The following is a 16,273-nucleotide window of genomic DNA, read 5'->3' as shown; positions in this document are numbered from 1 at the left end:
AAATGGTTCCACATTTGTAAGGAAAAAGCATTTGTGCGTTGAGCAGCAGAGTTGAGTATGTGGGTTGTGTCCATGAAAAACTTGCTAAATCTTCTCTATTGACTCTCGTGTTGAGCTTGGCTGACTGGCTTGCAACAAATGCTGGTTGAAGAATGGGATGTCATCCTATAGCAGTGTGTGGCCAAGCTGGTGACCAGCGTGAGGGGGAGGTGCCAGGCTGTTGTGGCTGTGGTATGGTTCTTCCACATGCTGCTGAGGCCCCTGCTTGTTAAATGAATAGGGTTAACTGCCAATATGCCTTGTTTCTTCAGTCTTCAATCATCCAATCCAATAAACAACATCAAATTTAAAGATTAAATATGTTCACAGGTCTAAAGTAACATAATATTTAGAATCCCTATATATCATTCCCTGTATGCCCACATGTTGTCAGTACAAGCAATGAGAAACACAGTTCTAAATAGCTGTATATAACATTATTATCACTTTGACTTTCACACCAATCTATTTATCTTGAAGGAGAGGTCAGAACTCAAATGTGACATATTTGGATCCAAACTATAATGTGATATTTAGAATCCCCATATACCAGTATCCAGGCTTTTTGCCAATTTTGGACCAATGAATCGTGAAGTTGACTTTGAAGACCTTGGTGGATGTAAGCCAGATTTTAATGGATTGTTAACATGACCCCACTCTACAACCCTACAAAGTTTTTTCAGAATTAGTTCAAAGCTTTTCGAGCTATCGTGTTTACAGATGGAACGTGACAGTGACAGAATGACACACACATACACACACGTGCTACCAAAAACATAATCTCCTTGGCAAAGGTAAAAAGAAAAAAGAAATACACAAAAATAACATCCTAGATATTAAAAGAACTATATAAAAAAAAGAAAAAAAACATAACAGCTGGTGCCTGGTAATAATGCTGTTATTGCTATCTCCAAAATGCCTTTTTGATATTTTTCTCTGAAAAGCTGTCTGCTGCAGCCAAAAACAGTAAAGTTATAGCTGGGCAGATAAACAATGAGCTGAAACTAATTCTAGATATTTGGATGCAAACTATATTGTGATATTTAGAAATCCCAGTCTCATTTCATAAATGTTGCCAATACAAACAAAGACCGTATAATTTTTATAAGTTTAATGAATTTTTAAGAGTTTTACAGATAAAAAACTTTTTATGAAAGTTTGCTCTTATTCGATCATATCATTCCCTATATGCCTATATGTTGTCAATACAAACAATGGCAGTGAGAAACAGTTTTAAATAGCTCTACATAGCATTATTATCACTTGACATATTTTAAATCTTTATATGGTACTTTCTATGTATTGACAGTACACACAACAATTGTAAGAATTGTAGTTTCTAGGTTATATGGCTTTTTGTCAATTTTCAATTAATAAATCATAAAGTTGACCTTGACGACCGTGGTGGATGTAAGGCAAATTTTAATGGATTGTTAACATGACCCCACTCTACACCTCTACAAAGTTTTATCAGAATTCAGAACTGTTTACAAACAGTATGACAAGCACGCATGCAAAGGCTACCAAAAACATCCATCCATCCATCCATTCGCTTCCGCTTATCCTGGTCAGGGTCGCGGGGGGGCTGGAGCCTATCCCAGCTGTCATAGGGCGAGAGGCAGGGTACACCCTGAACAGGTCGCCAGCCTGTCACAGGGCCAACACAGAGAGACGAACAACCTGTCACACTCACATTCACACCTATGGGCAATTTAGAATAGCCAATTAACCTAACCCCAGTAAGTGCATGTCTTTGGAATGTGGGAGGAAACCGGAGTACCCGGAGGAAACCCACGCAAGCACGGGGAGAACATGCAAACTCCACACAGAGAGAGGGATACCAAAAACATAATGATGAAAAAAATAATGAAACAGTTACAGTATTAAAATGTAGTTTTTGTTTTGTTTTTGTAAAATGTCTGATAAAATGCAAGCATGCAAGATTCACATAGATGAGAAGAAGCTGATTGGTCATTGTAAGAATCCTGTTACAGCTGCACGCCTGCTGTTGAGTTGGACACCTTGTTCATAAATCCATCAGTTTGATGTTGCAGCCTGACCTTCTGAATAATTTAAGAAGCTGAATTCCACAAAGCAGCGGTTGTTTCTGGTAAATGTCAAATATCAGAGTATGCCTCTGTATCCTAAGCTCAATGTAAGTAGAAAATTTGTTTTGTCTGGTAATAAAAGTCACTTAGTGATCCCTCCAGTGCTCTTTAGATCATTTTATGGTTGAAACTTTAGACTTAAGCAATTGTTACTACAGTACATCCATGTAAATTGGTGATTGGGTTTTTCTTGTTGATAGTTGTTCTGTTGGCTCAGGGCTGTGGTTCAGGGGGTAGAGCAGGTCCTCTACTAATTAGAAAGTTAGTGGTTCAATCCCTGGCTGCCCTGGTTTGCATGCATCCTTGGGCAAGATACTGAACCCTGAGTTGCTCCTGATGTAGAGGGTCATGTTGATCCAAACAAAGGCTGTCCCCAACTGCTTAATAATGATGATAATAATAATCATATTTAAAAATGAAATATCAATATTGTGTCAATAATGCAGAAAAACAAAGCTATAGATGAATTTGGCATATACCAGTTACTGGCTTTTTTCAGATATTCTAGTGATGTTGCAATATCATTGTTAGTTTTTTAGAAAATTTTAATTAGGAAGTAAAAATCAGATTTTATGACAGCCATCCCAACATGAATGGGCTCCACTGTGGGAAAATGAAATCATGTTGATTTGTTTTGCTCCTTAGCAAGGTAGAGCCAGTCATGCATCACTAGCAACACAGTGGAAGGCTTGTTTTTTTTTGCATTAAAAACACCACTGCAGCACATTCATAGAGCCTGATCAGTGTGCTGCATATGGCTCATTTAGCAAGTCACAGAATCAACAGTACTAGTACAGATTGCAAGTTTTGACTTATGTTTACATACACTGCTGCCATCTTGGATTGCTAAGTCTGGGTTGGTGAGGCTGCTCCAACTTTCCAAGTGGGAAGTCCAACTTGAGGGGGCATTGCAGATGAAAATTTCAACTGGGAACTTTAGTACGTTAGGACTAACTAATTGTCTGTTCTTTTTTTTCCCCCTTCTCAGCTCCTTTTCCTATACTTGTGCTTTGATGTCTGTCTCTAAATTTAAGTGGCAGATGAGTTATTTTAGCCCTGCTGTAAACAAAATTATTTATGCAGAACAATAAAGCTGAACATTTACTCTTGGAAACATTCTAGTACTAATGCTTAATTGACACTCGACTCCTTTCAGTGATTACAAATGTAACTTACTACAGTGCTTCTTAGCTACTGTACTTCTCTTTGACAGACATCTCAACTCTAAATGCTTTAGCAGCCCCACTGCCACTTGATCTCCTTCTACTTAAATCTGATTCTAACTCACCTGAATTGTTGTTCTCTGAATATGTTAGACGTTTAGTCTGGGACATTGGGCTGTTTTTGTGCTGTGTGATTTGTCTGTTTTCTACTTTATCTTAAAGTCAAACTCCTACAAGTCGGTCTCTTCAAGTAAAAGTTTATCTTGCTTTATCCATTATGTCTTGTAGGTCTCCGTAAAGGTCGCTTCTGGATCACACCTGACCCTTACCACAATGATGACAATATCCAGATTGGACGGGAAGTGAAGATCAGCTGCCAGGTGGAGGCCACGCCTCCAGAGGAACTGCAGTTCAGCTGGCTGAAGAACGGTCGGCCTCTGAGGAGCTCTGAGCGGATGGTCATCACCCACACTGACACAGATGTCTCACCGGGAACCACCAACCTCGACATCATCGACCTCAAGTTTACCGACTTTGGCACCTACACCTGTGTGGCATCACTGAGGAATGGAGGGACCCCAGAGATTAGCATTGACGTCAACATTTCATCCACCACAGGTAAGGCTCACTGTTATGGTAGATAAAGCTGGATTTTTTTGTCTGTGTCAAATGAATGTTGGATGATTGGATGGTGTCAGAATCCTCCTGGGGGTGGATGCCTCTTTTAAAAACCAACATTTTTGACATTTACATGCAATTCCTGTCCTGGATGCCCAGCTGTGTGGAGGTGGTACAAGGAGCAGGGCATTGTCCTCCCTTTTCTGGCTCCCTGTTCTTATAGAGCATCAATAAAACTGACAGCCTTACATTATTAACAATCCTGTAGAATAAACATGAAATTTCTGCCCTGATGATTTGACAGCCCTTTCAAAGTAGCTGCTGTGATCAGCTCTGGAGCCTGATTGCAACATAGGACTGAGACAGAGATCCACTCAGTAATAACAGAAGGCAGGACAAAGGTGGAGCATTCAGGATGTTAAGGCAAGATGAGTGATATCCATAGGGAATGGGGCCTGCACAGTATTAAACATACAACAAGGTGAAAGGGTGCAGCAGCACAGGCCTGTAATATATATTGTAGAAATAGACCTGTTAAATTTCTCAAAATGTCTGAGGCAAGAAATAAGACATGCAGTTACCATCAGTTCTCTTAGAAAAATCTCTGGACTGCTGTGACTACCTTTTGGCATGTTTTCATAAACTTGCATACTGTCCCTGTGCACCTTCATCAGGAAAACTTCTGGTAAGTTCGGCTGGTGCTGGACAGTTTTCAGGGAGTTTTTCAAAGTATGGTAATCCAACCACTTCTAATGAAAATGACATTTAGTAATATGCACGCTGCACAATTTGACAGGGTCCTTTAAATTCTTCTCAACAGGAAGGCTATAAATTTTCATAACCCACACTCAGCCAGCTTGTTAGCTCTGCATGAGGTAAATCCACACAAATGCTGATTACAGTGATTCAAGTCAATTATATGAATTCTACCATAAAATTGTATTGGACCTGATTATAAAACCCCCCCACCCCCTTTTCTAAAATCACTTTTTCAGAAACAGTGCCTCGAAGCTCTGAAATATTTCCTACTCGGTCTTTTAACCTCATCATCTGTGACAGCTGTTGGACCGATTCTCTGCATCATTTCTGCAGTAAATACAGTGGGAGACTCAATGAACTCACTTATACTTGTCATCAATTTATTTCCTCTGCGGCACCAAGACAAAGATTAAAATATATATATATATATATATATATATATATATATATATATATATATATATATATATATATATATATATATATATATATATATATATATATAGAGAGAGAGAGAGAGAGAGAGAGAGAGAGAGAGAGAGAGAGAGAGAGAGAGAGAGTAATTTTAAACCTTTTTTGGTTTAATGAAAAGCCTCCAGTCCTTGAACTCCGTTACAAACCACTGAGTTCGGTTTCTGCAGAGACAAAAGGAGCATAACTTTTCTTTCAGGCAGATGTCATGCAGATAAACGTCTGCTGGCGGCTGCGGCTGGCTTCCTGTTTGTTTATGACCTTGGCAGAGTGAAAGAAACATTCAGCGAGGCTAAGAGGAGGAGTGGGGGGAAGGGGAGGAAGTTTTGTTTTTTTTAATCAAAGTACTGCTTTAGTCGCAGTCTGAGCTGTGCTGTGTGTGAAGCCCGCTGAAGGATGCAGAAGGTCGCGCTTGGGTCACTTCTGAATTCCCTAAAGGAAAATAAATGGTAAAACAGTGCAGCATCTGTCTTAGTGTCTCTAGATGAGGGACAATTTCCACATCAAACATGAAAGAAAAAGAAAACCATTTTGTTTGGGGTTTTTTATGTTTTATTTATTTATTTATTTTACTTTTTACCCAGAATCCTACTCAGAAAAAAAAAAAAAAAACTGGAGGCAAAGTCAATCTCATGGATGAATCAGTCGTCACTGTTTGAGAAGACAAAGGGATTATACCTAAGCTACTTTCAGCTGCTCTCTTATTCACAAGGAGTCATCACAGCAGGAAACTCCACATATTCGATTTGGCAGCTTTTTGCACTGGATGCCCTTCCTGATGCAACTCCCAAGGGATTTGTGTCTCCTCCTGGGATCAAACCAGGGAAACCACTACACTAATGCCACCTAATTGTATAACCTCTTACTTTATTTCTTTTCTTTCAACAACTTATTTGAAATGCATTAAACGTTAAATGTCTCACTAGTTTGAACAGACATGAAATTGCAGTGATACTGAAGGAAACTATAAAATATGAAAACTTTGTGGCAAATTCTGAAGTGCATAAAATTACATCTGAAGCTTTGTTATGGGCGAACATCCAAGATGACTTTCTGGAAAATTCACACAGAATACTTAAAAAACATTAAAATAAAAATACTGTCGGGGAACTATTGCTGGAAAATCATCTTCCACCTCAAAACTCCTCTCACATGGCATGACACACCTTGTTGTGGTAGACTTGTGATTTGCTAGCTTTATTTGACAGAGTTTGCGCTGCAGCACTATCCTGTCTCTCTCCCTGTAGTTCCTCCAGAGCTCACCGTCCCCAGGGGCCGCTCTCACCTGATTGCTCAAGAAGGTGACACCGTGGACCTGCAGTGCCTGGTCTCAGGAAAACCCAAACCCATCATCCTGTGGTCTCGGGTGGAGGAGAGCGGGGTGGCGGCGGCGGCGGCTGCAGTGGCAGCTCTGATGCCAGACGGCTCCGTTCAGACGGAGAGCTACGACGGCATCCTGAGGATCAGCAACGTGACCAGAGAGATGAGTGGGACGTACCGCTGCCAGACGAGCCAGTACAACGGCTTCAACGTCAAACCCAGAGAGGCCTTGATACAGTTGGTGGTGCAGTGTGGGTAACACACATACATCACTCACACACCATAGACAGCTTTTAGGGACTAAAGCAAGCGTCTAAAAATGATTCCACAGTAAAATATAGCCAAGGAACAGTGATGAGAACAGGCTGAACCAGGTCAGAAATTTTTGTGAGCACGCTTTGCTTTTATCAGTTCTCTTCAGAATACTTGTAAAGTTATTGGAAATGCTTGTCTTGAGATCGGGAACTGCTATTTGAATATTTTCGAGAAATCACCATTGTTTTTCTGTGTTAGTATGATTAGTTTTAGTCAGTCCTGCTCAAGCAGACTCCATTGTGGTTGTGGACTGGTTTGGGGCTGGTTTTTCATTTGGGTTCGAACTACAGCTGGACTGATACTGAAAAAAATTCAGAAAAGCTAACATCACTCCAGTTCTTGATCCTTACACTGACTTCTTACACTGACTTCCAGTTAAATATAGATTGATCCAGAGTTCAAACCAAACATGGTGAAATGGGTTTTAAGCCATTATACTTCCTGCTGCTGGAAGCAGCTCCCCATGGATTTTAAACTTTCCTGCAACAATGACGTTAATTAAGACATCACTTTCACTGATTCTGTTTGATTTTATACTTTATCTTCTTTATTTTGTATTCGTTGACTGTATAATTAGTATTGCATATACCTCCGTCAGGCCTTGTTTGTGCACATGCCATTCTTATCAGAAGGGAAGAACAAATGACCTATAAAATTCTAAGTTTTGTACTGGTCATTGGTTTATCGATAATTGCCCATTACTGCACTTTTTCCAGTCAAAGATCGCTTTTCAGCTGAAACCAAACATAACATCTGCTGCGGATGCAAACAACCACCAGCCATCAACAACTGTGCTGCTTTAGCCCCTGAAATCCCCAGAATGCGTCGTGGTGCTGATTCCTAAGCCCCGCAGAAGAAATGTCACATCATCCAATCAAACTAGATCACAATCACTGGCGCAGACAGCAGCAGATCAGTTTGATAAAAACACCAGAGCAGTTTAAAAACACACCAACAGCTCCAGCTCAGCAGGTACACATTTCAAACGCCTTGGCTTGAGGGCACGCGGGCAGATGCTGACGGACACATGCTGCCTGCCTGTCTTGGACGGAACTGAATCCACCACCTTCCAGTCACGCTCTGTCTAACCTGCAGGCTGCCGTGTCGCACAAAATACCATCAGAGGATGTGACGGGAAGACTTGCAGCTCTTGGCTTCATGCCGCACTAAAAGGCTGTCAGAGCGAATCTCCTCTGCAGCTCGACTAGTCCTCATTCTCCAGAGAGTCAATGCAGATGCTCACAGGAAAGCAGCAGTCCAGTGCTTTGAGTTTAGGGAACAAAAACTGACTCATAGTTTAAAAAAATCTTTTTAGTGATGCTTTATTTTTCATGTTCTTTTGGCTTCCTGACAGTTCAGCTTTATTAAGTGCCAAGTTTATTTCATTCCAGTTTAAAATTTAAAAAATCTCAGAAAAGCAATACAGTATCTGAAAACTATGAATACAGTAAGATGTCTAAAAAACTTTAAATTGAAGTTAAATGAAGAAATTAAGAAAATATAATGAATAGTAGAAGAAAATCTCATGTTAAAAATGATAATGAAAAATTAAAAAAACGCAAAAAAAAAAAATCTGACAAATTCATGACAAATCTAAATAAAATATTCCAAAAATATTCATAAATGCTTGGAAAAGAATAATAACATGCACAAAAATGTTTATTAAATGTCTAAAAAGAAAATTTCTTACAGTTAAAGTAATTTATTTATTATTAGTTTTTTAATGTAACTGAAAAAAATGTGGTGGTGGTGGGTAGCACTGTTGCCTCACAGCTAGAAGGTCTGGGTTCGAATCCACCTTGGACCGGGACCTTTTCTGTGTGGAGTTTGCATGTTCTCCCTGTGTCTGCACGGTTTTTTCCGGGTACTCCGGTTTCCTCCAACAGTCCAAAGACATGAAAAGGATAAGTGGAAGAAGATGAATGAAAGACAACAAATGTATTTGTTCAGATTTTTTTCATCTTCCCTGCCTGCACTTTTAAGAAGATTACACTCATTGTAGCTGTACATTTTTTGTAGAAAGAACTTTCTTTAATCCCTTTTACTGCAGAATTTTCATTCTGTTTGTGCAGTGCATTTGCTGGTCTTTTTTTTTTTTTTTTTAACTGTGCAGCCACAGTAAGCAGATTAAAGTCAGGGCAGGTTACAGGTGGATTACTTTGAAATAAGTAAAACAACATTTAAGTCACAAGCGACACAGATTTAACTTCTAACTGTAAGTGAAAAGAAACCCTCCCTGATCCTCGAGAAAAACTGCTGACAGAGAAATAAATAAGAGTAAATCTGTGTGAACAAAAATCAAGCTGTACATGAGCTAAAAACTGACACAGCACCATGTTAAGTCTGTTAGAACAGAAACCATATGAACCATGCATATGAAGTGATGCATTCACTTCTCTATAGTTTGTAAATTCTTGCCCATTAATTACTTCCTGCTATGATTTAAATGAATATGCTAATGAAGTCTGTATGAAACTTGAAGATAAAACCTTCTGAGCAACATTTCAAATGAGCTGTTTTAGGGTTTTACTTTGACAATAATCCCTCACAGGCTCTTACTGGATCTTACTGGATTACAGGCAAGACAGTGATGTGTGGAGGTGACATCTCCACAATCCTATCTTCATGTGGAGTTTTAACCACGTTACCAACATGTTTCAAAGGGAAAAAAATAATAGTGACTAAAGAGGGAAAGTGATGACAGTGGCTGTTGTATTAAATCCCCTTGAGGTTTTAACATGAATTATGAGAACGTCAGTAATCTGTTTAGATGTGAGAGTTATAGTCCCCATAAACTGAATCACACAACATTCCGTAATTAGTTTTCTGAGAAGGTTTCAAAAGGGAAACTAATGGCAGTACCGGTTTTATAAGATCCCCAAAGGTTTTCTTTTTTTTTATGAATTATGGGGACAAAAAGTTGTGATCTCCATAAGACATAAGACACAGCATTCATATAGGAATTATTACACTATATGCTGACTGGAAAATAATGAAAAAACTGATGTAAAATGATGACTGCAGCAAAAACATGCTAAGCTAACACCTTATTGGACCCACAATCTGTTTAGCTAGAAAAATCCCTTCAAAACAAACAAGGACTTTTGAAGTCAATATGTTTTGATATAACGGCGAAGTCTTATGGTATAAAAGTATGTCGTTCTCTGGATCAATCTTACAGCTCAGGATTTATCCAGAGAAGGGCTGCTGTATAAGACGCAAATCTCTAAATGCTAACCTGCAGAATATTATTAATGAAATTGCAGCCACATAGGTAAATGCATGAATAGTTTCCTACATGTTGTGTGAGGCTGTAGGTATTTAAGACAGTCAAAGGAAACATCAACCATAAAATATCTTAAAATACCTGTAATGAGAATCAGAAATATGCAGGTCTTGATTCTGCATTTGGGGTTAAGAGCTACAGTCCACTCCACACACAGTTTTGGCACAGCTTTGAGTTTTGAGTAATCCACTTGCAGCAATAACATCTCCCACTGGCAGTCCAAAAACTAAAAAATATGCTCCTGACTGCAACTGTCACATCTCCATCAGGCTCAAAGTAAGACATGTTTTTTCAGTATTAAATAATAGTAAAATCTGCAGTAAGCTGCCAAACTTAAAGAATCACATTTGTACCCCAACCAAAAAAAGTCACACACTCTAATATTTATTTGGACCACCTTTAACCCTCATGACACCATGCATTAAGAGTAGCATCATTTTTGATAAGTTTATCCAATGCCACAACACTTATTTATTTATTTATTATATTTTTCACCAAGATCTTATATTGATGAAGGTGTGCCACTTCATATCCTAAAGATTCTCCATGGGGTTAAGGTCTGGACTTAGTGGCCAATCCAGGTGTGAAAATGATGTCTTGTGCTCCCTGAGTCACTCTTTCACATTTTGAGCCCAATGAACCCTGGCATTGCCATCTTGGAATATGTTCCGGAGGGGGCACAACTATAGGATACCCCTGCCAGTAATGATTGGTTAAGAAATTAGAATCTACTCACTGCATCATTTGGGGCTATATAACCTGTTGGTCACTGAAACATGTTAATCAATACAGTAATTATCAAATAGACTTGTATAAATTCATAAAAATAGCAATTCATACAAATACATATACAATAAGGGAAGGTGCAAAAATAGCTTTGTCTGTTATTCAAATCATTGTCACTGCACCTCTTTGAGTAAATCCTCACAGTAGTTTTTTTTTTTAATACCAAAAGAGGGTATTGTGCCAGTGTTGTAGATATGGCCCTTGCTGCATTATGACATGAAAAATATGACAAAGATGCCCCCAAACTGCAGCTGAAATCCTGCATCAAACAAGAATCGCTCTGCTCATTTCCTGCCTGCAGTGTCATTAAGGAAAAGGTGTGAAACAGTATGAAACGTGCCCCTTTCCAAACCTAAATATGTTGCTGAAATCAAATTCCAATGAGCATAAAAACTAAATCTCTCATTTTCAACTTTTGATATGTTGCCTTTTTATTATCTTTAATAAAATACAGGATTAAAATGATTTGCAAATCCTTGCATTCTGTTTTATTTGCATTTTAAACAGGCCCCACTTTCTTTGGAGACAGAGTTGTAGAGGACTATCTAATAACTGTAGTAAATAGATGACAAGTTCCCACAGGGGCCTCTTGGCTCTCCCCAAGGCACAATTTGGGGCTGTTCATTGCAGGAAGTTGAGTAACAAAAGTGAAAATTGAAGGGGAGACGAACAGCTGTTCCAAAACTGTCACTATATGGGATCATTTTACTGAATTAAATTACCTTGCAAATTAAATTGTTTCTCATTTGGCCCTGAAGTTTTCTATGGAGCAGCTGTTCAGACGAACCTTTGAAAGAAAGTTATAGGAATGAAAACTGCAGAAAAGAGCAGAGTTCATTAACGAGATGGAACTGAGTCCAGCAGTGTACTATGGGCATTAAAAAGCAGGGTTAGAAGTCTTCTTTAACCAATCAGAGATCTTGGTTGAAGGTCGCCATCAGGCAGAAGCTTCCAGTTGACCTTTATATGTTCCTGGACTGTTTCCCTCTCAGTAGGAAGGTCTTGGAAACATTTCTGGGGGCTTGAAATGAACCTAAGGCCTTTATCTCTGTAACCTCTGTGTGTGTGTCCTAGTATGTGTTTTAGAGCTTGTAATGACATTTTGTATTTCTTTGTTTAGGTTGTAGGGTAAGAAAATCCGAAAACAGCTAACTGTCGGGCTTCAGCTGCTGCACTTCTCTGCTTTAAACTGAAAGATCACTTTCTGTTTATTGTCTTCTTGAATTTTTATTATAATCTGTGCATGTGTGTATATACTTTTGTTAGTCATGGTGAGGTCATAAAGCATGTACACATTAAAACTGTGGCGGACTAGGGGACTAAAGGTTAAGGTTAGGATGAGTAGACGAAAATAGTAAAGTATCTGGAATCATCAATTTAAATTGGAATTGAGAACATTTGCTAAAAACTGGGGATACTTCCTGACTTGAGACAGACTCTACAAAGATTTGGCTGTGTGGTTTTTAGGGTTCAGATTAGAGTTTAGGGAAATGGACTGGTACTTACTATATATAGCACCACTTTTCAAGTTTCACTAACTACTCCAAGCCATTTTACATTACAGTATTCACTCATTCACACATATATTTATACTGTGTTTGTTGCTTTATTATATGCACTTAAGCACTTTTATTCATCGTGCATGTGCATATCCTGGCAATTTAAAGTTCAACTATCAAGCTGGTGGACAACTTGCTCTACCTCCTGAGCCACGAGTTGATAAACTGTGATCACCAGTATGAGTTGGATGTGAAGACTGTAAAAGATCTTGAGTTTGTGTTTTAAAGATTCAGGTCATAGAATTAGACTACTGTAGACTCTTTTTTTTGTGTGTGAAGGCTTGCTTTGAGGTTAGTGTATGTTTAGCGTAAGGTTGTGAGACACTTGGGAGGAAGGAAAGTTGTGGAAAGTAAAGTTAATAGCTCTTGAAAATGAATTTTTAGACACATGTAGTTGTTTTAGGATTCAGGTGAGAATCATGTTTTGCTTATAATTAAGTTTTTAGCTGTGATGTTAAAGCTGAACAGTTGCATGAAATTAACATTTGTTCCACTTCATTTCCACATAAGGGGTGGCTGTGGCTCAGGTGGTAGAGCGGGTCATCTACCACCTGGAAGGTCAGTGGAGCAATCCCTGACTACTCCAATCTGCATGCCAAATATCCTTGGGCAAGATACTGTACCCGGAGTTGCTCTTGGTGTATCCATCCATGTGTGTGTGTGTGTGTGTGTGTGTGTGTGTGTGTGTGTGTGTGTGTGTGTGCGTATGTTTATAATACCTTAAGGGGACAATTTTCCTGACATATACTATGTTGTGGGGACCAATTGCTCCTTGTGGGGACTGGAACCTTGTCCCCACAAAGGGGAAACCCTGTTTTTGGGTCAGGGGTCAGAGTTAGGGCTAAGGTATGAATTGAGTTTAGGTTAGGGTTAGGGTTAGGTATGTGATGGTTAGGGTTAGGAAAAGGGTAAAGGTAAGGTTTAGGCTGTAGAAATGAATGGAAGTCAATGGAAATTCCCCACAAAGATAGCAAAACAAACTTGTGTGTGTGTGTGTGTGTGTGTGTGTGTGTGTGTGTGTGTGTGTGTGTGTGTGTGTGTGTGTGTGTGTGTGTGTGTGTGTGTGTGTGTGTGTGTGTGTGTGTGTGAATGTCAGAAAAGGTTTAGACATAGATAAAAATGTATAAATATGTGTATGGTAGGGTGATTGCAGTAGAAAGTGCTTTGAATCCTCAACTGAGTAGCACCAAATCCATTTACCAATTCTGGTAAGGTCTATCAGCAGCAGGTAAATCCTTCTGCATTTGGCTATTTTTTTTTTTTTTCAAGTAGTGTCTGCATCACTGGAACTTTGGTAGACATGACTTTAATGTCAGACAACAGTGACTCGTTGTTGAAGCAGAAGTGGGGAAAAACTGGAGCAATGAAGAGAAAGTTTAGTACAGCAACTAGGAGTACTAATGTCCCTTATGGCTATGGTTATGCTTTCAAATTAATCTCTTGTGGGCATACCAATTCAATTCAATTCTATTTATATAGTGCCAAATCACAACAGTTGCCTTTGTATTTATATTGTTTTGTATTGTAAAGGCTCTGCCTCCCATTCTACTCTTAAGTATCCTAGGAACCACAAGCTTGCTGTCTGAGAGTGAAGTGCTCTATTAGGGTGATATGGGACTATAAGGTCTTTAAGATAAGATGGGGCCTGATTATTCAAGACCTTGTATATAAGAAGGATTTTAAATTCTATTCTGGATTTAACAGGGAGCCAGTGAATAAAAGCCAATATGAGAGAAATCTGCTCTCTCTTTCTAGTCCCTGTCAGTACTCTAGCTGCAGCATTTTGGGTCAGCTGAAGGCTTTTCAGGGAGCTTTTAAGGCAGCCTGATAGTAATGAATTACAATAGTCCAGCCTACAAATAATAAATGCATGAATTAGCTTTTCAGCATTTCTCTGAGACAGCATGTTTCTAATTTTAGAGAGACTGCACAAATGCAAGAAAGCAGTCCTTCATATTTGCTATCTACAGTAAGTATCTGGTTAGACACCATGTTTCTAAGGTTTGTGGGGCCAAGTACATTAACTTCAGTTTTATCTGAATTTAGAAGCAGCAAATTAGAGGTCATCCAGGCCTTAATGTCTTTAAGACATTCCTGCAGTTTAACTAATTAATGTGTGTCATCTGGCTTCATGGATAGATGAAGCTTTGTATCATTTGCATAGCAATGAAAATGTATGCAGTGCTTTCTAATAATACTGCCAAAGGGAAGCATGTATAATCTAAATAAAATTGGTCCTAGCACAGAACCCCGTGGAACTCCATAATTAAAAACAGCTAAGTTTTGATGTGCTTCAGCCTCCCGTTTACATGAGAACAGCATGAAAATGATACTTTTTGAAAATGGGCTCCAGAGTGGAGAATTTGTGACGTGCTCCGGTCTCCATTTTCATGTAAACAGGTGAAAATGCTACTTTTTGAAAATGGGGGAACTGTGAACTATGGTTGCAGGTCCTATATCCACAGCACCAACTTGTGGCCTGGCAATGGGAACTGCAGCTTTTTCAACGTCTTCCATTCCCATGTAAACGGAGATAGTTTCTGAAACGTTTTCATCTGAACGTGCTACTTTTTGAAAATGAAAACAGCAAAACAACACCATCCCCACTTAAAACACTCTTATGTAAACGGGGCCTTAGTGTGTGAAGAAAACTCCCCACTTACATGAACAAATTGGAGTCTATTAGATAAATATGATTCAAACCACTGCAGCATAGTACCTTTAATACCCATACTGTGCCTATCTCTGTAATAAAATATTATGGTCAACATCAAAAGCTGCACTGAGATGTAACAGGACAATCACCGAGATGAGTCCACTGTCAGAGGCTGTAAGAAGATCATTTGTAACCGTCACTAATGCTGTTTCTGTACTGTGATGAATTCTGAAGCCTGACTGAAACTCTTCAAATAAACTGTTCCTCTGCAGATGATCAGTTAGCTGTTTTACAACTACTCTTTTAAGAATTTTTGAGATAAATTGAAAGTTGGAGATTGGCATATAATTAGCTAAGATAGCGGAGTCAAGTGATGGCTTTTTAAGTAATGGTTTAAATTACTGCCACCTTTAAGGTCAGCTTTAGGAAGGGAGTAGCACTGTAGCTTCTGGTTCTTTTAAGTGAAGCCACTGCCAAAGTACCTTGAATCATTGTAATTGCCAGCAGAGTGCAGTCTAAAGAAGTCCAGGGGAACACAGCCCTACTCCTCACTTTATCTGTGTTCTCAGTAAGCACTCCTGATGAGTTTATGGTCTCATTCACTAATAATTGTAATTCTGGTTGAAGATCGAGTGTTTTTGTGCCACCTCGACCCCACCCCACCTGCCCACAAAAGTAGCCTGATCTGTCTACTTTTCTTTTAATCTTTTAAAAGTCAAAATTTTTAGACATCAGGAAACTTTTATAAGCTTTTATTTATTTCTTGTTGGTTTTTTCTCTCTACATCCTTCAGATGATGCCCCACTTTGCTGCAGAGAGGTCACAGGATGGTCGCTGCAGTTGATTTTTTCTTCTTCTTTTTTTTTCCTGTTGATCCATGTTTGACAACAGGATGTTAATCTGTGAAGTGACACCTGTAATTTGGTTTAAATCCTCTGAGTAAGTTCTGCTGGAGGGATTTAAAAATGCAGCTTAGACTCTGTCTTTGTACCCTCTCGCAGAGCACTGCAGCACTACTTTTGAGGCATTTTGGCTTCATTAGCAGTGAACTGAGGGAGCAGGAAATGAAATGCAGCCTTAACTTGACTAAGATGTAGTCTATTTCAGTGAAGAGTTTCATTTTTTATCAGTTTAATGTAGTCTAGTGAGCTCAAGTGATAACATTTTTTCCAGTAATTTTTTTGTTTGTTTTA

At 39.0% G+C, this 16,273-nt stretch overlaps 1 protein-coding gene across 2 annotated transcripts in view; it reads left to right on the top strand.

Annotated features, from left to right (window-relative positions):
- Nucleotides 1-16,273, top strand: part of mdga2a (MAM domain containing glycosylphosphatidylinositol anchor 2a) — a 153,893-nt gene that overhangs the window by 97,070 nt on the left and 40,550 nt on the right. For both annotated transcript variants that reach the window (XM_030719301.1, XM_030719302.1), the window contains exons 7-8: nucleotides 3,599-3,928; nucleotides 6,406-6,729. In XM_030719301.1, coding sequence (XP_030575161.1) covers nucleotides 3,599-3,928; nucleotides 6,406-6,729 — 654 coding nt within the window. The remainder of the gene's footprint in view (nucleotides 1-3,598; nucleotides 3,929-6,405; nucleotides 6,730-16,273) is intronic.

The sequence above is a fragment of the Archocentrus centrarchus genome, chromosome 22 (assembly GCF_007364275.1).
Source record: "Archocentrus centrarchus isolate MPI-CPG fArcCen1 chromosome 22, fArcCen1, whole genome shotgun sequence".
In the NCBI taxonomy this organism is placed as follows: Eukaryota; Metazoa; Chordata; class Actinopteri; order Cichliformes; family Cichlidae; genus Archocentrus; species Archocentrus centrarchus.
This window is presented reverse-complemented; position numbering and strand designations above follow the sequence as displayed.